Source organism: Eurypyga helias, unplaced genomic scaffold, assembly GCF_000690775.1.
Source record: "Eurypyga helias isolate BGI_N326 unplaced genomic scaffold, ASM69077v1 scaffold36757, whole genome shotgun sequence".
Lineage (NCBI taxonomy): Eukaryota > Metazoa > Chordata > Aves > Eurypygiformes > Eurypygidae > Eurypyga > Eurypyga helias.
The window spans coordinates 13733-36605 of NW_010260437.1; the positions used below are offsets into that span (position 1 = coordinate 13733).

The following is a 22873-nucleotide window of genomic DNA, read 5'->3' on the forward strand; positions in this document are numbered from 1 at the left end:
ACATCTTTGAGACTTCTCCCTCTCTGCCAGATCCTCTGAAACTGTAAACGGGATTGAACGTTACAAGGGAATGAGACAGACGTGTGTACACACAAGGCGGTTGCAAAAACCTCACGCTTTTGTGGAAAATTGAGCTAGCAACATATTTTTGCATTCTTTTCTTCCTTAGCATTTAGCATCTACCTGAGTCACAGCTTCACATTTCACAACAACTTCTTTTTTTTTCCTTCTATTTCTGGTTGTTTTTGCAGTCACGGAGAGTTTTCTTTTGAATTATCTCCTATCTCCAGAAGCTGGAGTTTTAAGATAAAGATCATGAAGTAATGACAGTCAGCAACACCGTGCTAATGAAAAACAATGGATACATCTCTGAGGGTAACCGGTCCTTCGAGATGTTTTGTCCGTGAGGAGCTCGCTTAGGGTGCGTCTGGCATGCTGGAGATGCAAGCACACCAGAAGTGAGACCCTCCCAGACAAAAGATGGGAGAAGTGTGTGATAATGTATTTAACTGCCCGTCCTTGAGCCTGGGTAATTCCAGTCCTGGAATGCCTGTCCAGCTGTGGTGCAGGGAAGGGGGCTGATCTAATCCCCAAAGGTTTGGTCCTGTTCGGGTGGCTGCCTGTGCCTGGGAGGAGAAGGGCATTCAGTGAATGCCTGCTGGGCCCTGAGAGCAGCTCTGTACAAACACAAGAGTTTTGCATTTGTGGTATCTGGGTGGATGGGTTTTTGTCCCCTGATTACAGCAAACTACATGCATACAGAAAATCTCCTGCCCAACTCCCCCCAGTTACCAGACAAGATCCTTTCAGAGCAGTAACCCAAGTGAGCTCAGTTTCAGTCACCTGGTAAGGAATGGCCACACCTAGATTCCTTGCTTTTTGGTCTTCCATTCTTTTTTTGGCCCTCATCTGTGCTGGTTTCTGGCCCCAGCCCTGGAGCTGTTGCTGAAGAGCAGACTCCTACGAGACGGTTCCTTCAAGCGGCTTTGCCCCTCTCTGGGCGTGCAGTGCCAAGCTAGCCGCTGCCCACAGCCGTGGGTCCAGCCTAGCAGGTGTCTGCATCATCCCCCCTCTCCTTTCTCTCCGCAGATCTGGTGAGCAGCTATTCTATGACCCCCCCTACTCTTAGCATCACCGAGGAGGAACACGTCATCAACGCCAAGGACACGCTGAGCATCACCTGCAGGTAAGGCGCGTGCTCTGCCCAGACCGCTCGTACCTGGTAAGTGTTGGAGGAGCAGGCAGAGAGCCCATCAGGGACCCCGTAGCTGCAGTACCCCAGCAAATCAGCGCGGCTGACTAGAAATCTGCCACGTTCACCGAGTGCGAATTCATCTAATTAATTAATTGCAAAAGCAGCTGAAGATGTCTCAGAGGAGATGGGCTAAGCTCTGCTGTAGTCTTGCAGGCAGAAGGAAGACAGAGAAACATTTGCGTGATCTGATAGCTTCCTTGTAGGCTCTTCAGGGAAACTGGCCTATCTCTCCTTGTCTTTCTCTGACATTGCTTACTCTCCCCTCACTGGGGCTGCTGTGGTCGTAGTTCTGGTTTCTAAATCTGGCAGGTCATTTTGGGGGACGTTGAGAAATATCCTTGGGAGAAGGCAAGGCTGCACTTAGTGCTGGCTGTGAGAGGCTTCCAGCTTTTTTGGGCTTTAATGCTCTGCCTTGCACATGTCAGGGTGAAAAGAAGCCCCGGCCAGTCCAGGGGAATAATTCTGTGAGAGAAGCTGGAGAATCTGTGGTCGTTTTGGAGGCTGTGGCTCTGAGAAGGTGATGTGCCTGCGCTGATTTGTCCCATGCTGGGACACTTGGTTGTACGTGTTCTCAGCACTACCCCATGTCTTGGAAAGGAATTAAAAAACAACCCACAAGTGGGTCGATATTCCTGACAAAGCTGGAGTTTCCCTTCAGCAGCTGAAAGTACATCCACGCTCGGGCTCTGAGTGCTAGGGCCCAACGGGGGCATGAATTCAGCGTGGGCCTCAAATGGGTGTTTCTCAGTGTTATATATAACCGTGGAGCAATTACTGCAAACACTTGGCTGGCCCTGTGTGCACGTTTTGTCACAAGCATATTTAACTTTTCCGGGAACAGATGGCATTGCTTTTACTTTGTGAATCGGTTCCTAGCCAGGGTATAGGGACAGAGGAGAGGTTGCTGATGGCCATACGGTCTGGGAAGCTAAGTGGTCGTGGGCTTGTTCACATGGTGACCTGGGGATCCGTGGTGTGTGCTAGGCTGTAGGAAACGCATGAGATGGGAGAGTGGGGTCAGCCATATGTGTGGGGGGAATAGAGGAAGGGGAGGGAGTGTGGGGACTCCGGTGCTCTGCCATGGCAGTTCTCTCCGCAGAGGGACGTGGGAGCTGACACTCACACCTTGGAAGAGGAGAGATGCAGTGACATTATTCCAGATGAGTTTATGATCAGGCCAGCCTTTCTTTTTGGAAAATGTCTCTCCAGGACTGGGAAGGACAAGATTGCCCTTTCCTTGTACACTTGTTAGGTATCGATTAGTATGAAGGAATATCATATGAAGTGGGGGAAAAAGTCTTATTTCCAGTGCAGACTCTGCATGGCCTGTCCTTACAGGGAGCATCCTACAAGGTACAGTCTCTCCATGTGGCAGGAAGCTCCCTGTTCCTTGCTGTGGTGCCAAGGCTCATCTTTCAGGCTCATGAGGTGGTATCCGTACAGTGTGCTGGCATGGACACAGCTGAGAAAGGGAACATCCCAACCTCTGGCTCCCAGGTGCAGGGCTGCAATGGCCAGCAGAAGAGCGGCAGGACCGTCTGCATACAGTACCAAAACCCGTGCAGCCTCTGCCCACGTGCTCCATGGCTGTCCCTTGCCTCTGCGTCCTGCTGTCCTAGATGTGCTCCTCTGGGATTGTGCAGTGTCCTTCACACCACCTGCAAGTGTCAGCATCTCCTGCATGGCTCAGAGGTCCCCACTGTCCCTCTGAGCTCTCAGGCCTGTGTTTGTCTAGCATCTTGAGGAGAGGATTTTGACTGTGGGACACTATTACTTCATTTGAATGAAAAGTAAATGTTTCCTGGTCCCGGGATCTCTAATTACACCCAGCTGCTTCTCCAACCTCTTCTCTGGGCCATGGCCCACCCTGGGAAGACCTGGCTTGTGCTAGTGGGAGCTGAAGGGAAAAACACGCAGACCACCAAGAAAAGAGGCGAAGAAGAGGGTGGTGGGGCAGGGTAGGGCAGAAACAAGTATGAAATCAAATCCAAGATCCAGGGATTCCCCACTGAGCATCATGCTGGAGGTGGCTTCAGTTTGACCCTGGTTTTCCCTTGAGAACAATGTCCTCTGGCTGCTCTTTGGGCTGCCCTGGAGCCAGCAGTACAGGCCTGCTTGGAGCAGTGCTGCAGGAGAAAGCTGAGCTCAAAACCCACCGCGTGAGACTCCCTGAAGACCTTTCAAGCTTCACCCACCGAGCGTGAGAGTCCCGCAGCCGGCCGCGCTCTCAGGCTGCCTTGCAGCAGCCTGGATCTCACACACACGCAGCTCCGCAGCCCCCCTCCTGCCCCACAGCCCCTCTAGCCTCATCGGTGACCAGAGTGTGTGCCGGGCCATGGGATAAGCGATGCCTCTGGAGCTGGGCATGCTTAGCAGAGACCCAAAGACAGCACACCCGCATGGAGCCACCAGATGCTGGGGCTCTGCTTTTGCAAATGCGTCACATACAGACACATTCCCCAGGTGCAATGCACCCTTGAGAGGTCCAGACAGAGCAAGGGACCAGTGTAGGAACATTCCCCAAAATACAGACCATGCCAGGGCTGGCTGAGTGCCCCACTGATGTTTTGAACTAAGCACGTGGCAGAGCAGGGCAGAGGGGCTGATGCCCACATGGACAGTGCATCCATTATTAGCTTCCAGCCCAAGAAGGAAGGAAAGAATATTGTGAATCCCTGTATTCATGCCCTCGGCAGCCTGCGCTGGGGGAAAGCAGAGAGCTTGTGCTGTTCCGGCTCGTGAATGTTGGAGCCGAGCCCACAGGAGCCAGCTGCACAACAGCAGAAACCTCCGGAGTGATTGCTTTGTGCCAGCCCAGCCCCATGCCATTCCATCCCATCCCCAAAGTGCTGGGCACTCTGGCAGGGAGGGAGCATCACCCAGATGTGATATTTAGGAAAAGAAGGACAAGGTTGTCCTTTGCTGCCCAGCGACTAGTTGATAGAGCTGACTCGCAGATGCTTGTGGATGCACAAACCCGACGCTGGCAGAGGGGAAGTGCTTGACCCCGGAGCCCTCCTGGCTCCCGTGGAGGAAACAAGTGCTGTGGCAGGGCTGAAGGAGCCTGAGGACGAGGCAATGCCCCTCCATGGCTGCGCCGGGTCAGTGTCTGGGGACACACAACACCTGCTGCTCTTTCCCACACGTGTGTGACTGCTGTGAACATCCTCTGTGGTGCTGAGGAGGGATCTGTCTTATCCCAGCTAAGCCACAAAGCCACAGCCAGCTTTGCCCATCATACCACGCCTGGGAGCTTCAAAGAGGATTGAAGAAAAGTGGTGCCAATTGCAACGTCTCCCTTGAAGAGCATCTGTCCTGAAAAGATTTAGGAAAACAGCTGTGGAGAAGCCTACAGTGCATCTGTTTCCAGCTGGCATCAGCGGGCTCCATCGCCCAGAGGCACATTATCACAGAGGTGAAAGAAAACAACTTGGGAACAAATCTTTGAAGGTGACAGATAGGAAGGAGACAACCATCCAAAACTGCTGCCTGGACCTTTCCCCAAATGCAGAAAAGGGTAGATTCAGAACTAAACCCAAGTGAGCCTGGCCTGCCCTCATCCTTGCCTTCTTCTGGTCCTTTTAACAGACCAGCGACGCTAACCTGGGTTCAGGCTAACGCCTACACCTCCTGTGTCCCCACCGAATCTGTTCGAGCCGCACGTGATGCAAGGAATGCCTTAGTTCAGAGCTGTCCGCAGGCTGGTCAGCAGCTCTGTTTGCACTGGCCCCTCCGTGTTTATATAAATATGTGTCACTCAGCTACTGCTAGACTTGATGGTTAATAAAACAAGTGGATCTGATAATGCGTGAAAATCCCAGCGGGTAAACAAACAGAAAGCGGAAACGCTGGAGACTTGTACAATTGCCCTGCTCCACGTAGAGGGCCGAAAATGCCCGCGCAAACGCAAAGGGATTTGGGGCTCCTCTGAGCAGTTGGGGTCTGAAGCTGTCGGCTCTGTGTTGGGAGCGGGGCCAGCCCCACGGTCTGCGCCTGGTGCAGCGGGGAGATGGGCACAGCAGCAATGGGCATGGCAGAGGCCACTGAGTGCTACTGGTTTGGTGATCAGATTTACTATTATTTTCCCTGTGCATGCGTAGGATGGGAAAAATTCAAAATTCAAGAGTCTTATTTTTATCAAAGTGTTCGTGAGACTCTGATCCTTCAGCAAAGCCTGCCTGTGGTTCATGGACACAAGCCACCCGAGCTGTACTTCCAGTCCTGCCTGAGGCACTGCTGGCATTTTTAGGAAGTGCGAAGTTTGAGCTGCATTAGAGGGGTGCGTGGCTGTCCCCAGGGGCATGCCACTGCATCCAGAGCCCTTGTTCCTGGTGACATGGGGAGAGTGCAGCATGCTGTCTCCGAACTCATCTGCAGTGAGCTGGGCAGAGGGAGCTGGAAGAAAGCAAAGTCTGCAGGAAGATAAATCAGCTGCTGAAGACTAACACAAAGGGGCAGGTCTTTCCCCTGCGCTTGGACAGAAATCCTGTCCTCATTGCATCTGAGCCATTGTGCCCTCCAATGCCACCTTATCTCGCTTCCTCCTCGCTGTCCCTTGCCGTCTGCAGCCAGCTACTGGTGACGGTCACAGTCTGGCTGCGCTTAAAAGCATCTGCCCGCGGAGCTGCCCTGGGAGAGCCCTGGCAGAGGAGCCGCGTGTACCAACGTGCCTATTCCCAACTTGCATAACAGATGAACCCACCTTCCCCTCACAGACCATGCGGTGCTGACAAAAGGCTGTTTTTGCCCCCACAGCTGCCTCTTGTGATGTCGTCTTTTTTCCCCGTTTCTTTCTCTTTTTTTGCACGTTCCTAAGTGACTTTCAGCTATGCTGGCAAACTTTCAAGTGAGGACTAGGCCTTCCTCTGAACAGGGCTCTGATTTCACAGAAGGAAACTTCCAGCATGGAATAAAAGCTTGTTTTGTTTGTAGTAAACAAGTGCAGTTATAGCTCGCTGTGGTGGTGCGCGTGTGTGCATACATGTGCATATGCGAGCCTCCCACCCTGGAGATCCATGGCTATATATAAATACACACGCGCTGTCCGAGGATTTCTCGCAGTTCCTGGACTTTTCCATGCGTCTTTGGGCTGCTGGTGAACAGGCTCTGTGGTCGTACCCTCGGAGCGGCGTCTGTGGCTCAGTGTCTGTGCAAAGGTGGGAAGGGGCAGCAGCTCTGGGCCAGCCAGGGGTTCGGGGGGGTCTGAGGGGCTGCAGGGTGCTGTGCAGAGCGAGGGAACCCCCTCTCACAGCAGCGAGGAAGGAAACAGCTGGCAGCTGGACAGAAGGCGGTCAGCTGAGCCTCCCTTTGTTTTCTCCTCGCCGTCTTTTATCCCTGACTCCCTCCTGCTTTTCTCTTTCTCGTTTTCTTTCCAGTCTGCTCTCCTTCCCTCATGGTCCTTCCCACTCCATTCATCACACCATGAGCCCCAGCCAGCAGCTGCACCGAGCCAAGGGAACTCATCACATCCGTGTGTTTTCTTAATAGCTCCGGACCCTTTTAATAATGAGAGGGAATAGAGAATAAATGGAGCCTTTCCCTCAGGGCCCTATGTGGCTCCCTGTCCTGGCATCAATCCAGTAGGACAAAGTCATGGGAGGGGGAGACCTGCTTGTGAGTGGGTTGATATCTTACAGCCTAGCATGGCCAGAGAGGTAGCCCGGGGAAGGGAACGAGCCTGTGCTTGCCCAGCAATTAGTAAAGCTGCTCGCCATCTCCTTGAGCCTGTTTTTGCCCTTGGAGGTGGCTGTTCCTCCATGCCACAGCCTGAGAGCGGTGGCTGGGCCACATGCAGATGTGCACAGAGCCACACAGGGCAGGTAAATGCCCCCCATGCTCACCCTGCTCACCCCAAAGCTAACTCTCCTCTTCGCCCATGTCTAGAGGCCAGCACCCCTTGGAGTGGTCGTGGCCCGGTGGCAAGGTGGATCCAACTGGGAAGGAGAAGGAGACGGAGTTGGTGGCCTCAGCAGCTCCCAGCAGCGGCCGGGCAATACGGGAAGAAGACTGCGAGGGGACCGGCACGAAGCCGTACTGCAAAGTCCTGGTGCTGACGGAGACCCAGGCGAACGACACGGGCTACTACCGCTGCTACTACAAGTACATTGATGCCAAAATCGAGGGCACCACAGCAGTCAGCGCCTACGTGTTTGTGAGAGGTAAGAGCCACCCAGCGACGACGTGTGCCTTGGGGCTCGGCGGGCTCAGGGGCAGCGGGTGCGGCAGCATAACATCAGGAAGGTTACAAAGCCCAATGTGCCCCCCAGCCTCCCAGGGCAGAGCATGGCTGCTGCAGGCTTGGAGAGGGGGCCAAGAGCTGGTTCTCCCAGCACTTTGAGGGAACCAATATCCGTCCACTTCTGGGGGATGGCAGCAGCGACTGGGATTCAATTACGTCCCGGCCTGGGGGCATCGCTCCAGCCGGGCTGGAATGCAGGAATGTAAGGAGTGAGAGCCTGGCCTCAGAGACGCTCCAGCGCTAAAAAAAGCGCAAGAGTTAGCTTCTGGGCAGCTGGGGGCTCTCGGAGATGCTGGTGGCTAGGGATGATAATGTTCCATAAAGCCGAGACCGAGGGAGAGAGTGGTACAAACACACCATGTGCAGCCTCCCCCTGTCCCCGGGCTCGACGGCCACACAGCCACTCTACAGCAGCAGACCCCGATGCTCTTCCCACCCTGCACAGGGGCTGCCCGCGCAGGCAGGGCTATGAGACGTATTTTGGGTGAGGAGGGTTGTCCACCGGGCTTGGCGCTGGAACCTCAGCTTAGCAAGTGGCTGCGGGGCCAACACTCAGCTTCTCCATGCCCCAGGGGCTCCTCCTTCGCCATCTCCCCCACTGCTCGCAGCACGCTCCGGCAAGATAAATGAGCACTGTCCCCTGGAAACAGTTGGCTGAGCTATTTCTCTTTCCGCCCCCATTTATTAGGTGGTGCAGTTGTCACGAGCCAGGCAGGTCATGACATAGAAGATGCATTTTTCAGAAGTCCCAGGGCAAAGCCAAATTTGCCTCTGCAACTATGCAGAGAAAAATGCAGGGGTAAATCAGAAAGCTGGGCAGCTGCTGGAGAGAAACTGGGATCTGTTTGGGCGATTGCCTCCTCTTCCTGTGGGCTCTGCTGCCCATCCTAAAACAGGACAGAGCTTCCCTGGATCCCAGGCATGTCCAACATGGGTGTTCATAGTGTTGTGTTGGGGTGGAGGCAGAGAGCTACTTACACACGATGAAAATAAGTATAACCTAACAGGCTTACATGCAGGGAACGCATTTGCAAGAGCCTGATTTTCCAGGTGACCCAGTAAATGCCGCTTCCTTTGCCCCCTTGTCCACCTCCTCTCACCTCCAGCCCCATCTGCAGCTCTCTCCTGTTTTCCAGAGAGCAGCAAGTGTGCACGTGTGGTGTAGCTTAGGGGCAATAAATCCCACACTGTCAGGGCCCATGGGACTCACAGTGCCAGTGGAGAGCGTGTGTGCAACAGATCCAGCCAACACCTTGCAGTGTTGCTGTGCACATGGCTACGCAGCACATGGTGATACTCAACCCAATCAGGCTGTGCCTTGTTATGGCTATCAAACATCCAGGAAACCCCAGAATCCGCCTTTCCAGACAGAACAGGCTTTCAGGCAGGAGAAAGGACATGTCAGGAAAATCCAGGCATACGGTAACTGTAGCCATTGCAGAACATCCAGATAAAGCCCTGCCTGTATGAAACTGTCCCTCGAGAGCTTGGCAGGGCTGATGTAAGTGTCCGGGATGTTTGGAGACAGTATGATCAGACCACAGATTTATCCATCAACCTCATTTCTCGTGTTAAGAGCTTGGTGGAACTGCCAGGAACAAAATATCTGTGCTTGGCTGGAAAAAATGGGTTCTTCTGTATTTTACCTGCAGCTCAGTTCTCAAAGGAACTCGCCACACGTATGTCTCATTTCCCATGTGTCTGGTTAGGTGTGTATTTTATTACAGCTACAGATAGCACTGTAAACATACAGAATGCCTCATCAGGGCGGAATAGGATATGTACAGCCCCCATCTCATAAAGCTTAGCATATATTAATGAAGAAGATGCTAAATTATTCCCATCCGACCCATTAAGACAGCCTTACAGAAAATATGTGATGTGGTCAGAGAGGGGAGTTAGTGCATGAATCACAAGCTCATTGGCAGCAGGACCAGCCCAGTAAATCAGTTAGTTCTCGGCTGCCATCTGAGCTTGGAGGGGACCTCACAGTCTCTTACCTCTGGCATTTGTGCGCATCCTCCCTTTCCTCTGCCCAGGTCTTGGGAGAGGAATGAGGGACACGTTCACACTCAGAAACAAATCTGTGATTTCAGAAAACAGCAATCCTGTGGCAGCCCAAAATCCCGGGAAATAGAAGAATTCTCTGTGCAATCTGTATTTTCATGAGAACTGACCAACACGTTTCCTGTGCGTGGCTAGTTTCACCTAGGCTGTAGAAAACAGTGCTTCACCCGGAATGGGTCTTTGATCATGACTGTCACCAGAGCAACAGCTTTATAGATAAAAAACTAAAGGAATTCCCTTATGCACTTCACAGTGTGAGCACTGGGCTGGATTGGGTTGGACCCAATGTGATTTGAACAGCAGGATCCCCAAATGGGGATCATTACCAAATTCATCTTTGACGTGTCATTTTAGACAGGCAGCTTTAGGGGTCGGTTAGCAGAAGGAAAGAGTCTCAGGTTGGACAAACCAACATCCTTATGCTACAGTTCCTTGAAATTACTGATTTAGCTGCAGTCCAGGTGAATAAAGAGTAACCTTAAGGCCACTGGGATCATTTGGTCTGATTCCAGCATAGAGAAGCCATAAAATCTCCCCTAGCAGGTCCCTGGGGCAGTCCCATGTCTCCCAGATGGGGACCCACCGCCTCCTTATGGAGGCCCCTTCACCCAGGGGACAGTTTCCATTAACAAAGCCACACATGACCCCGTACTGGGTGGACATTTCCAGAGACATGACTCCTACAGAGGAAAGATGCTGCAATACCAAGTGTCAGAGACACTGGAGACCGGTCCCTATTCAGCACATCCCAAGGCATGTGTCCCTGTGGAAATGGGCAGGCTGGGGCTGATACTAGGGAAGAAATTGTTCCAGGCTTCTTCAGCCTGGAGAAGAGGAGGCTCCGAGGAGACCTCATTGCAGCCTTCCAGTATCTGAAGGGGCTACAAGGGGGCTGGGAGAGGACTTTTTACAAGAGCCTGCAGTGACAGGACAAGGGGTAACGGGTACAAATTGAAAACAGGGAGGTTTAGATTAGATATCAGGGAGAAGTTCTTCACAGAGAGGGTGGGGAGGCACTGGGACAGGTTGCCCAGAGGAGCTGTGGATGCCCCATCCCTGGAAGTGTCCAAGGCCAGGCTGGATGAGGCTTGGAGCAACCTGGTCTAGTGGAAGGTGTCCCTGCCCATGGCAGGGGGGTTGCAACTAGATGATCTTTAAGGTCACTTCCAACCCAAACCAGTCTGTGATTCTATGATTCTATGATTCTATAAATTATCCGTCAGTGAGGCACTGCCAGAGGGCACCAAGCAGCCTCACAATTTACCTCTTCCAACTTTGTCTTCATCCCATTTAGTCAACCTGGGTGGCTGCTGATTCTGTGCTCTGTTTGGGAGAGTCCAAAGAGTAGAAAAACCCTCAAACCAAAATCTTCATTTTAAGGGAAAGTGCTGCCGAGCAGACAGATGAGCAGGTACCTCAGCAGCAGCTGGCATGAGGTACTGCGAGACAAACCTCACCCTTCCCAGCCTCTGGCCAGCCATGCTTTGGGATACAAGTGTATTTTGCATCTTGGTCTCACCAGCTCTTGCCAGTGTGTCTGAGAAGGAATCAGAAATGGGGCCCGTGCTGCCCTGTTAGCTTGCCAGCTCTTTGGGATCGGGTTGGGCATTGTGCTCTGTGTCTGGGTGGAGCCTGGCACTGCTGGTCGGGGCCACGACACTTCTTTATATGCTGCCATCAACTCCTTCCACCACAGAGCCCTGCTTCGGTTTTTCTCCTTTGGGTCAGGCAACGTGCTGAGCGGGATGGGGCAGCCCCATCTTGCTTCTTGGTGCTTGCTCTGCATAGGGTTTAGTGTCATGCCCCCCTGGCCTTGCTAAGTCATTTCACTGATTAATTTTGGGTGGTTTTGCTCTTCCTGTCAATATTTGTGCTTGAGGCAGTGGGGTGGCAGCCCTGGAAAGCTCAGCTCATCTGTTTATCTGCCGGCCGGGATGGCTGCAGGATGACATCTGCATGCCATTCCGCTGCGGATCACTTCCTCACCCGGGAAGGTCGCGCTGCCTGCCACTGCAGCAGGGGCACAGCCCCACGCCGGCCTGCCGTGGGGCCACGCAGTCACCAGCTGGGCAGGCGCTGAGCCCAGGACGGGACCCAGGCCCAGGACGGGACCCGCCGGTTTCAGACGGTCAAACCCAGGCAGAGACCTCGTGGGGGCCAGGAAATGGAAGGTGATTTCCAGCACTGCCCAAAACGGTGTTCGGTGCGGAGGAGCTGCCTGACCCAGGTGCCCACCTCGGCAGCTCCCTTTGCATTCCAGAGCTCCAGGTGTGTCCTCTGACTGTTGCACATTGCAGATGAGGCCATCCAGCTCAACACCACTCCCTCTGGCAAGCTCATGCTGTGTTAAAGAAAGCCAGAAATCCTTCTTTTCTTCTGGTTTTCCCTCTTCCCAGTTCTTTTCTTGCTTCTGTTTAGTTGTTCTTCTCCTTATCTCTCTTTTTCAGATTTTGAACAGCCATTTATCAACAAACCAGAGACCCTCCTCATCAGCAAGAAAGAGAACACTTGGGTGCCATGCCTCGTGTCCATCCCAGATCTTAACGTCACACTCATCTCGGTGAGGGCTCGGCCAGTGGGAGACTCTGGACCAACAGGGATTGCATTCGTAATTGCCTGAGTGGAAGTGGGACAGGCACTGCCAAGAATGGAAAATGCATGGGATACATTTTCCATGGAAAGTACAAGCCACTGGCTTCCTCGTTTTATTTGCTGGTTGAAGCTGTGCTGTCCAGTTCCCTTGGGCAGACCGCACGGGTTTCCTGCCAACCCTGCTTCTCTTCCCAGGAGCTCTATGAAACAAAACAAGACTTTGCTTTATTCCCGTTTCCCCACAGCATCCCCTCTTTGCTCTGGTCTCTGATCTACAAACCCTCTAGGTGGTCAGCATCCCCACAAGGGAGGAGGCTGCAGCCCTGGGGCTGACTGAAAACAACTCTGTTATCAGCTTGCTTGTGCCTTTTTTTTTTTCTTTTTTTTTTTTTTTTTTACAATGCAAATACATCCTTCCAGGATGAGTGTTACTATTGTACAGAGGCCTCCAGGGACACTCTGGGGGCCAGGGGCCTTTCCCTTGCCCGGGAAGGACACTACCCAAGGTCAGCACTCATCCCGGTGGGGCTGATGTTTGGGACATCAGCATCAATTTCCTTAGCTATCATTAGAAGTTTCCATTCCTGGAAGTCTCTGGCCCACTCTGCAGACGGGGAGGCTTGTGGTGCAGGATACGGCTGCTCGGGGTGTAGGGGAGGCTGTGATTCCTAGATGACGGACCTTCGGGGGGGAGAGGATGGGAGGCCAGCACACCACGTTGCTGCATCGTTTCTTCCCACAAAAGGGATGTGTTAGCCAGCGTAAAGCCTGGAAGGGGTGGGAATGTTGTTACCCTCTTATTTCAGTTGGCAAAATGTTGATTTTTCCAGCAAAATTCCCTCATCTACCCTGACGGGAAAAGCACTTTCTGGGACAACAAGAAGGGGGTACAGGTACCCACACACTTGATCAGGGACTCCTTGTTTGTCCAGTGTGAGACTGTCATTGACAAGAAGGTCTTCAAATCCAACTTCTTCATCATCCATATAGCAGGTGAATATATGGGAAGGTGCAGGGGGGGCAGTTTGGCTGGCTCTGAAGTCCAACACTGTGGCTCATGGGGTTGTTATAGTCCTGCCTGGCTACTCAGACTCTGCGTGGTGCTTGTATCTACTGCACTGTGCGCCAGACATGCACCAAGCAGCAGGAGGTCATACCCAAGCCTTCTGTAACTGCATAGTCTAAGAGTTAACAGATCAGAAATGTCTTTTTGTTGCCTCTCTCGCACCAGGGAGCGAACTGTACGACATCCAGCTGTATCCAAAGAAAGCTATGGAGCTGCTAGTGGGAGAGAAGCTGATCTTGAACTGCACAGTGTGGGCTGAGTTCAACTCCGGCGTCCGCTTCCAGTGGACTTACCCTGGCAAACAGGTACTAGCAAACAGAGCGGCTCGCTGTGCACTCAACCACTTCCCTCTGAGTGTCCCCTCCTGCCCCTTCCTTGTTCCTCTTCGCATCATTGGCAGGACTCTGCTTCATAATCCTAACTGTGCTGTGTCTGGACATCTCGGTCAGAGTGCTTTCCCATTTTTCTCTCCTGCAGCAGAAGGCAGACAGAGGGAAGACCCCTTTTCCTGGCAGGAAGCACCCTCCTTGCCGAGGTGTTGTTGCTCTGGGGTGCTCCTGGGCAAACACTGCCTTCACTTCCACCAATGCAAATCCAGAGCAAACATCCTTGTCTTAAAAGGAGCTATTCCAGCCACACAGCCCTGGTTACCAAAAGCCTTCAGTGAGGTCCCTTCCCCACTGTGTTTTCCCCCTGTTGTAGGCTCTGGCTCTTCTGAACAGTGAGACAGGGGAGTCCTTTGAGGGCATCACCCTGTTCATCTACCTATAGGGCTCCCAGCCTGGTTATGGGGCTGCAGATCAGAGCAAGATGCTTGCTAAACTCTGACCCCAGCCTCAGGAGGTCAGTCACACAGGGCTCGTTGCCCTGAGGATGGCAGTGGTGGAGACACCTGTGCATGCAGGGAGAGGCACTGGGCAGCAAGACGCACAGACATGAGGAGCCTATCCGCACAGCCCCGTCCCGTTGAGGTCTTTCATCCCCTTCTCTCTGTCGTCTCCCGCAGACACAACGGGCAGTGGTGGAGCCTGAGCGCCGGTCTCTGCAGACACACACGGAGCTCTCCAGTATCCTGACCCTCCACAACGTCAGCCAGCAGGACCTGGGCAAGTACACCTGCACTGCCACCAACGGTGCCCAGATGCTGGAGGAGAGCACCGACGTCATCGTGCACGGTACAGCACCTTCCGCTCCCTCGCAGAGCCGCAGCCAGAGCTCAGCTGCAAGCAGAGCAATCCCCAGACTGCTGAGGCAGTGCTTGACCCAAGGCTCAGTGCAGGGGCTCCTGCATCGCCATCCCACTGTGCTTTAGTGGGATCCAGCCTTTGTCCAGTCCCACAGCCCCTCTGCACCCCAGCCCCACACTGGGAGCACAATCACACCCAGCAAGGTGCCAGGATGACAATAAGAGAGAGGTGCGAACACCAGGTTGGCCCACATGTCAGTGGGATGGCAGGACACATAGGTCTCATGGCACCGCGGCGGATGCAGTGCCCCTGCGGCACAGCTGGTCCGGGAGGCACCCACCTGTGGGTGCACAGGGCACCGTCAGCACTGGGTGGCTGTCTCCCGGCAGCAGAAAGTCACGGGGCAGCACAACCTCCCTGTAGCCCCTTACGACTCCCTGCGCTACAGCAGCTCTTCAGCTGCTTCAGCGCTGCCTGGCACCCACTCCCTTCTGCTCCAGGGAGGGGCCCTGCTGGGAAAAGGGATGTGGAAGAGGGGCTGGTGGTCATATGGGCAGACAGGACAATACTGTATTTTGGTTATTTTTACTTCATCCTTTCAGAGAAGCTGTCATTTCCAACTGCATTTCCACAACACCCCGCCTGTCCTTGGCCCCTGCTGTTGGGCCCTGCGGGAGCAGCAGAGCTTGGGGACAGCCCGTCCCTTTGTGCTCTCCTCTCCTCCATGCCCACTTGTTTTCTTGCAGAAAAACCCTTCATCAATGTGGAGTGGAGGAAGGGCCCGGTGATAGAAGCCACCGCAGGAGACGAAGCTGTGAAGCTGCCGGTGAAAGTCGTGGCTTACCCCCCACCAGACTTCCAGTGGTAACGCACCTTTCTTAGCCTGAGCCACCTTCTCCTCTCCTCCTTCCCACTGCCAAGCAGGGAAGCCTATCCTGGCCTGTCTGTGGCCAAGACTGTCCCAAATGCCACTTTTTTCCACCCGTGGGGGTCATTTCTCCCACCTGCCCTGGCTCTCAGCTGCACAGGTTGGGATGGGAGGTCTAGGGGAGACCCAGCAGCATCAAAGGCTGACTTGGCAGCTCTGCGCTGTCTGGAGGGGACAAGTGGAACTCTCACAAGGAGCTGCCCCTCTGGTCCTCCCTGCACTGGGGATCACAGCTGCCCTGAGGAGCAAGGGAGTGGGCCAGGTTGTGCACAGCATCGTGCTGCTCTTCCACCAGAGCTGTCTGGGAGCTGGGAGCTTTGCCCCAGCACACTGCTCAGGGCAGAGCTTCAATGTCCCCGACCCTCCTACATCCATCTGAGGCAAGGCACAGACCCCTCACTCACGTCCAGGGAAAGCCCAGGAGCCTCTTCAGGGAGGTCCCAGCACTACCACGGGGCACCCAGACTACGCTGTAGTGGGAACCAGCAAACCCCTGCCCAGCTGCCAGTGGGACACTTCCTCCCCATGGCTGCATTTTCTCTCTGCCTCCCTGCAGGTACAAGGACGGGAAGCTAATTCCCAAGCAATCTCAATCTTCAATGCAGATCAAGGATGTGTCGGAGCAGCACGCTGGGACGTACACGCTGGTTCTGCGGAACAGGCTGGCGGGACTGGAGAAGCGCATCAGCCTCCAATTAATTGTCAATGGTAAGGGAGGGGGCCAGGGCTGGGGCCGGGGGAAGAGTGCTGAGCCCATGGCCCCAGCCTCTGGGCTGCCCTGAGACCAAGTCCCCATTGCTGTCCTAAAGCAGTTGGTACCTACATCCTCCCCCTCTCCCCCACTGCTGGGGGATGCTCTGGATACAGTGAGGCTGCTTCCCCGTGGCCTGGGCGATACAGTGCAGTTTTGTTCCTGGTGCCGTCACTCTGGGCAGGATATGTCCTTGCACAGGGGCCATTTCCCAGCTGCAGTTGGAGCTGCTGCTGAGGACCAACTGATGCAGACTTGAGGGCAGTGCAGCTGCCACACACATGGAACCTGGAGCTGGGGCAGTTCCTCTGGCTGGGAAGCTCCCAGGGAGTTCACCCCCGGCATAAACTGGTCTCTGTCATGCAGGAACCAGGTGCCAGCGCAAAAAGTGTTGGAAGGGCACTGCTGTTTGGAGATTGTCTCCAGCAGGCTCTGCTGCCCTGTGCTGGGGACTTCCAGGCAGTGCTTTGAGCCCAGCAGCATCCAGTCACACTCTGCAGAGGAAGGAGAAATGACCTCACTTGAATCTGCCTAAGTATAACCTGCTCTGCCTTGCAGGCCTGAGCTCCCCAGGAGCTGCCCTGAGAGCCATAGTGCTTTAGTGCCCACTCTCTCTGTAGACAGACCTGGGGAGGGCTGTGCCTGGCCTGGGGATGCCGGGGCAGAGCTCCTGGCCCCTCACAGTGTCACTCTGATCCTTGCAGTTCCTCCACGCATCCATGAGAAAGAAGCCTCCTCCCCGAGCATCTACTCCCGGAGGAGCTCCCAGGCCCTCACCTGCACGGTCTATGGCATCCCAGCACCGGAGGTGATCCAGTGGCAGTGGAGGCCGTGGATGCCCTGTCGGATGTTCTCCCGACGCAGCCTGTAAGTGCCATTTGTTCCAACACCTGTGTCCTGTCAGGCCATTAGTGTGGTGTTATGGGCTCCTTGGGCACCATGGCTGTGTCCCAGACTCCGTCTGGCTTTTGGTGTCCCAGCCACAACATGGCAAGAGGAGGACGGCACTGACTGATGGCTCAGAGCACTGTACATCCACTCACCCTGTGTGGAGGCAGAGTGGAGCCCACCAGCGACACTTGTGCTCCATGTGGGAGTTTGCACAGCCTGGCTGATCCCAGACACCAAGGGCTTCCACAGCTTCCCCTGTGTCCTTGGCCATCTGCATCTGGCAGTGGATGTCCATGGCCCAGCCACACCTCACAGCACCCACAATAAAACCACTGACCCCTGTGCTAATGGGGAAACTGAGGCAGATGGCAGGAGAAATTGTCATAGCCCCTTGGTGAGACCCTGAGACAGTAGCTGGGGCTAACCCCATTCCTGCCATAAGGTCCCTGTAATTTCTTTGGCCCTTCATCTCCTGCTGGGTGATGATGGAAGCAGAACTGTTCATAGGCAGGGGAACAGAGCTGCTGCATGTGGAGAAGAGTTGCTGCATCTGGGGAAAGCACCAGATCTCTGCCAGCTGCCAGGATGGTTTGCAGGAGGGTGTTTGTGCAGGCAGTACCAATAGATAGGCAGGAAGGGTGCCTGCCCACTGCCTGTGCCCTGGGGAGCTGGGGCAGCACGCAGCAAGGCTTCAGTGGCATTTTTTAGCAGCAGCTTCTCAGGAAGAAGGAAAAGGGATGCTGTGGAGTCGTAGCCAGAGCAATCAGGGTGGAGGACCTCAGGGTGCCTGGAGGAAGCCAGGTCCCGCAGCCCTGTACAGGCTGTTGCCGAGCCAGGGACACCACAGAGCTCTCCATCGCATGCGAATGCACTGTGGCCCTGTCAGGAAGCAGAGAGGCCCATGAATTATGAGCAGTGTCTCCCAAGGCCACCGTATTTCTGCCTAGCATAGCTCCAGAGGATGCAGGAGGCTTCTTTCTAGCTTCCTGTTGTTTACACAGCTCGCCGATGTGCTCGCCCTGCCAGCACGCACCCTTGCCGCTGCTTTTGGGCACTCAGCTCCCCTCTGCTTCCTTGTCATCATAAGCCCTCTCCCTCCACACTTCCCACCCTGGATTTTGGGCAGACCCGCCCATCTCCCTGCCCCACCTGCATTTCAGAAGCACCCTGCAGGCTGCAGCATCCTGTGTCCCTGACAGAATTGGGTACTTTTCCCTGCTCACCTGTCTCAGCCTAAAGAGGTATCACCATGCCCCTGTGAGACACCAGCAGCATCTCTACTTGGGACGTTTCCCTCCTAGTACTTATTGAATCAGGAGCACCCCTGGGTGCTGCACCCGTGGGTGATGCACTGTCTGCTCTCCAGGCCAGCACCCCATCAGTCTGTGACATCCCCGGCTGACAGTCCCAGCAGGGGTTTGAAGCTTTGCTGCTGAGCCAAGTGGCATCAAGAACTGGCCTGGGCACACATGAACTGATTTCATCCCTGCCTTTCTCCACCCTTAGCAGGGAAGGATGAAACCACAGGCCTGGGGGTGAACACACTGCCTGGGACACCAGTATCTGTTCCCTGCCTCAATTTTCACATTTATAGATGTTGGTCTCACTAGTGATTGTGGAGCACCCTTATAAGGCACATTAGAACTGTGTAACTGTAACCCAGGAAATTTGGCAGAGTTAGAGGACAGGGGTATCAGTTCTCAGACACAAAGCTATTTTTGCTGCCTTTTTCCCAGCTGACCTTCTCTCCATCTCTCTCTCTCTTGCTCCTCCCCGGCTGCTGGATTAGCAATAGCAGGCACAGGGCAGCCAGACGCCATCAGCGTGACCGGATGCCTGAGTGCAAGGACTGGAAAGATGTGTCGCAGCAGGACGCGGTGAACCCCATCGAGAGCATCGACACCTGGGTGGAGTTCGTGGAGGGGCGGAACAAGGTGAGGCTGTAGCCCCAAGCCCATCCTGGACCAGGGAGTCAGGCACCCTTGGGGGGGGGGGGGAGTTTCTGATCAGCCAGGAAAAGTGGCCTGGAAATGAGCCTAGCACAGACAGGTTTGGGGAGGGCTTCACACCTCTTCTTCTAAAGTAAACCATCAGCGGATATTCCCAGCTCCGGGACTCCGCAGTACCAGGCAGCCCCGGGGCGAGGGAGAGCTGTCACCCTTGAGAAATTACTCTGTGTGCGGAGAGGCTCCCGCTGGGGCTGACTGCGCGGGGGGATCTCACTGATCGCTGCCCAATGTGGGGCACCCAGCCAGGGAGGGCACGGGGGGCATCTGCTGGGGGGGCTCCCATGGCCATTTCTGAGCATTTCTGCTTGAGCGGTTTTGGGAGAGCCAAACCCCACAGAGCAGCCTGGGCAGCTGGGAAGGGAGAGCAGGAGTCACAGACTGACCAGGAAATCTCCGGCCTTGGGAACGTGTGGCAGGGCATTCCACCCGGCCATCCCCATCCCGCTGGGGCGAGGGTGCTGTGGAGATGCTGGCATCCATCCGCTGCAGGTTTGTGAGGGAGAGCACGTGTGCCCCACAGAGCCGACGTCTCCATCACGCCGTTTCCTCTCTGGAAGGAGCATTTCTCCCTCGTTGCAGTGTGTGACCTGCCAGCAGCCAGACACTCCTTGCTGCCTGTCTTTCTGTCCCTCTGGTAGCCCGAGTGTCAGGCCTGAGCCATGACGGGGTTCCTGTTCCTGCTGGTGTCGGGCACCAGCCGCTCACAGAGGGATGCAGAACAAACAAACGGGCCCCTGCTTCCGAAAGTCACTTCCTGTTTTCCTACACACCTCCAAAGGCACTTCCCGTCCCCTGGCCTGGCCAGGAGTTCGTCACTCTGCCAGAAGGGTGGCAGGGGCAGATGCTGCTCCTCCCAGAGCCGCTGAAGGGAGAGGCAGGATCGGCGTTCCCTGGGGGAGGCGAGCAGGGGTGGTGGGAGCTCCCAAGTGAGAACCCCGTGTGTGTGCCCTCCAGATGTGACTCTGGTCTTGGTCCCTTTTGATCTTTCCCTTTTTTCCTCATTCTCTTCCTCCTGTTTCTCAGCTGTGTCCTTCTCATTCCATCTATTTGGCTGTAATGGTCCTGGAGGTCCAACTTAGGTTGTGCAGCCCCAGGATCTGCAAGAGCTCTGGGAGACGAAAGCACTTCCATTTGCGGTTGGATCTGTGTCCTCAAATCTGCTTTCCATCCCTCTCCTTCTTTCTGCCTGTTATCTCTTACTATCCTCTTCTGTACGGAAAGGCCAGAATGAGACACAGGGCGTGCAGCGCACGGCCATGCACTGCAGACAGCAGGATGATGTCAAATCCAGAAACACCAACTCAAACGTAACAGTGCAGATTAGAAGGAAAATCCCCAAGAAACAGGAAAGGCAGCACACAAAAGTGCCAGCAACCACGTCACTTCAGCTGTATTGAATAACCCCAAGAAACGGAAAAGGCACAAAAGTCCTAGTAATAAGGTCACTTCAGCTGTATTGAATATGCACTGAATGAATGGCTGTTCTTCTGATTAAGACAAACTAATACATTGCCACCTAAAACGGAAATGCTTCCCAAAGTCTTTGGGATGAATGGTAAAGGCAAATAGTTTCCTGTAGGAACACAATTTTTTTTGCATTTTAAACGTTGTCTCATTAGAGGGATTTTTGCAAGTGATTAACTTCTCATTTAAACTGTGAGGGAGGAGAAACCTGTGCTTCAGGGTGCAGATCTCCTCTAAGGGGAGTGCTTGTAAGACATTTGGCAGCTCACACGTGTGCAGCGTGAGCCGGAGGAGAGCAGCCCTATTCCCCAGCTGCCTTTCTGGCTTGTTTGGAGGCAGCATCGCCTGGGTCCATGCTCCCTGGACAGCAGCCTGGCTCTTTGCCCAGTCTCAGAGGTGTCTGCCTGGAAGGAGGCGGGGGAAAGCTTTTAGTACTGTGTCTGTGTGCACTTGGAATTTAACGGGAGAAGATGACAGCTCTTCCTGAAGTGGTGAGACCTGGGGCACTTTCATAGGTTGGTTTTCCCCTTATGGATAAAAGGAGTGCTTGCAGGTCTGTAAGTACCTGTAAACCTCACTGAACTCTGTGGGACACCAGGCAGTCACAACTGCAGAGGGCTCAGGGAATCAAAGCCTTGGTGTACTTTCCCTTTCTCCCCGCTTTTATGAAGCGTGGCAGGAGCTTAGCGACCCCCTCAGCCCTGCATGGGGTTCATGTCCCCCTTGCTGGGCACAGGCCTGTTCCTGTGGTGACCCGAGGGCCTTAGCAAAAAGTTCGTTCCCATGGAGCAGCATCTATGCTGGCTGGGCTCCGTAAAAAGGAGCAGAGATCAGGAATAAAACCATGTTGCTGTTGCTGAAGCCAGCAGATGAGGCTTGAAATGTCCAAAGGGCTGTTGAATAAGGAGCTGGTTTTGTATAACCCTCTCCCAGGTACAGCTGCCGCCTGGGCTCAGGCTTGCAGTGTGCTTTGCTCTCTGCCAGAGAGCAGCCCTGATCCTACTTCTCTTCCCTCTTGCTCTTCCTAACTCCTTCTTATGCTCTCTTTGCCCATCAGACAGTCAGCAAACTGGCCATCCAGGAGGCCAACGTCTCAGTCATGTACAAGTGCATCGCCTCTAACAAAGTGGGTCGAGACGAGCGGCTGATCTACTTTTACGTGACCAGTGAGTACTGCAGACATCCCCTCCACCTGCATCAGCAGAGCTCTGCTTGAAACAAGCAGGTCCCTAGACCTCCCAGGTCCTCTCAGTCACAGTCAGTACCTTAAACAGTGACGGGGAAGCCAGAAGGGAAGCAGGGCTACCCCAGAGGTCTGCTGCGTGGCAACAGCCTGGAGCCCTGGCAGCAGGTAGCACAGGCAGTTTGGCAGGTAGGCCTGGGGATGACCGGCGCTGCCTGTGTCTAGATCCTGGAGCGCCCTGGCTGGTCCTGGGCTGGGGATGTCCTGCTGGCCCAGGCATCTCCCTGGGCTGGGGATGTCCTGCTGTCCCAGGCATCCCCCTGGTCTGGGGATGACCTGCTGCCCCAGGCATCTTCCTGGGCTGGGGATGACCTGCTGGCCCAGGCATCTCCCTGGGCTGGGGATGTCCTGCTGTCCCAGGCATCCCCCTGGTCTGGGGATGACCTGCTGCCCCAGGCATCTTCCTGGGCTGGGGATGACCTGCTGGCCCAGGCATCTCCCTGGGCTGGGGATGTGCCTGGTCCAAGAGCATCCTCTAGTGGCAGTGCCCGACCCTCTCCCAGGCAGGGTCCTGCTGGCCCCAGCCCCTCGGCAGGGTCCCCACGGATTTTGGTGGTGGTAGGAAGCTGAGACTCCAGCAGTGTGGCCCCGCATGGGGCCACATAAGCTTCCTGCTAGCGGTACCCCATGCTGGCGAGGGTCTGTCCCTGGCTGCTGGGTTCAGGGAGCCCAGCAAGGTCACATCAGAGGCTCATGGCCCTTATAGGTAGTACCTGTGCTGTCAGAACCACTGGCTTTTGAGGAGGCAGATGAACATCTTCAGTCACTGCTCCAATGATGCACAGTGTGTGCAGAGCCTGGCTGTGTACCTGCCTGCATGTGTAAAAGCAGGCATGTGTGCAATCCAGAATGCTGCAGCTGAGGTGAGAGTGGTAACGGCCTAATTCAGACCACCCAGACTTGTTTTGCTTGTGACCCCATCTTAATTTGACCTTGGGACTTCATCATATCCCTTAGCACTCGCTGGACGTAAGCTGTTGGCTCTAGCAGTTTGCATGTCACAGCTGTGCTCGAGATTGGTTTCCTTTACCCTGGCTGAGGACAGCGTTTTGGAGAGCTTGAGCCCAAGGAGGCAATTTCATTGTGTCTGGCAGCTCAGCCATGAAAACTCATTCACATGTTCATTTCCTTCCTGAAAGCCATTCCAGACGGGTTCGAGATTGAGTCCCAGCCCTCGGAAGA

The 22873-nt window shown here is 54.6% G+C and overlaps 1 protein-coding gene across 2 annotated transcripts in view; it reads left to right on the forward strand.

The window, feature by feature from the left end:
* Window positions 1–1086: 1086 nt before the first annotated feature.
* FLT4 (fms-related tyrosine kinase 4) overlaps window positions 1087–22873 on the forward strand; it is a 36857-nt gene continuing 15070 nt past the window's right edge. The window contains exons 1-12 of one of the 2 annotated variants that reach the window (XM_010155040.1): window positions 1087–1186; window positions 7139–7413; window positions 12008–12120; window positions 12983–13145; window positions 13384–13523; window positions 14225–14393; window positions 15152–15269; window positions 15890–16041; window positions 16789–16951; window positions 18765–18909; window positions 21506–21614; window positions 22831–22873. The exon at window positions 22831–22873 is cut by the window's right edge and continues 308 nt beyond it. In XM_010155040.1, the coding sequence (XP_010153342.1) occupies window positions 1110–1186; window positions 7139–7413; window positions 12008–12120; window positions 12983–13145; window positions 13384–13523; window positions 14225–14393; window positions 15152–15269; window positions 15890–16041; window positions 16789–16951; window positions 18765–18909; window positions 21506–21614; window positions 22831–22873 (1667 nt within the window). In that variant the 5' untranslated portion in view covers window positions 1087–1109. The remainder of the gene's footprint in view (window positions 1187–7138; window positions 7414–12007; window positions 12121–12982; window positions 13146–13383; window positions 13524–14224; window positions 14394–15151; window positions 15270–15889; window positions 16042–16788; window positions 16952–18764; window positions 18910–21505; window positions 21615–22830) is intronic. The other variant, XM_010155041.1, reaches the window with a different exon arrangement.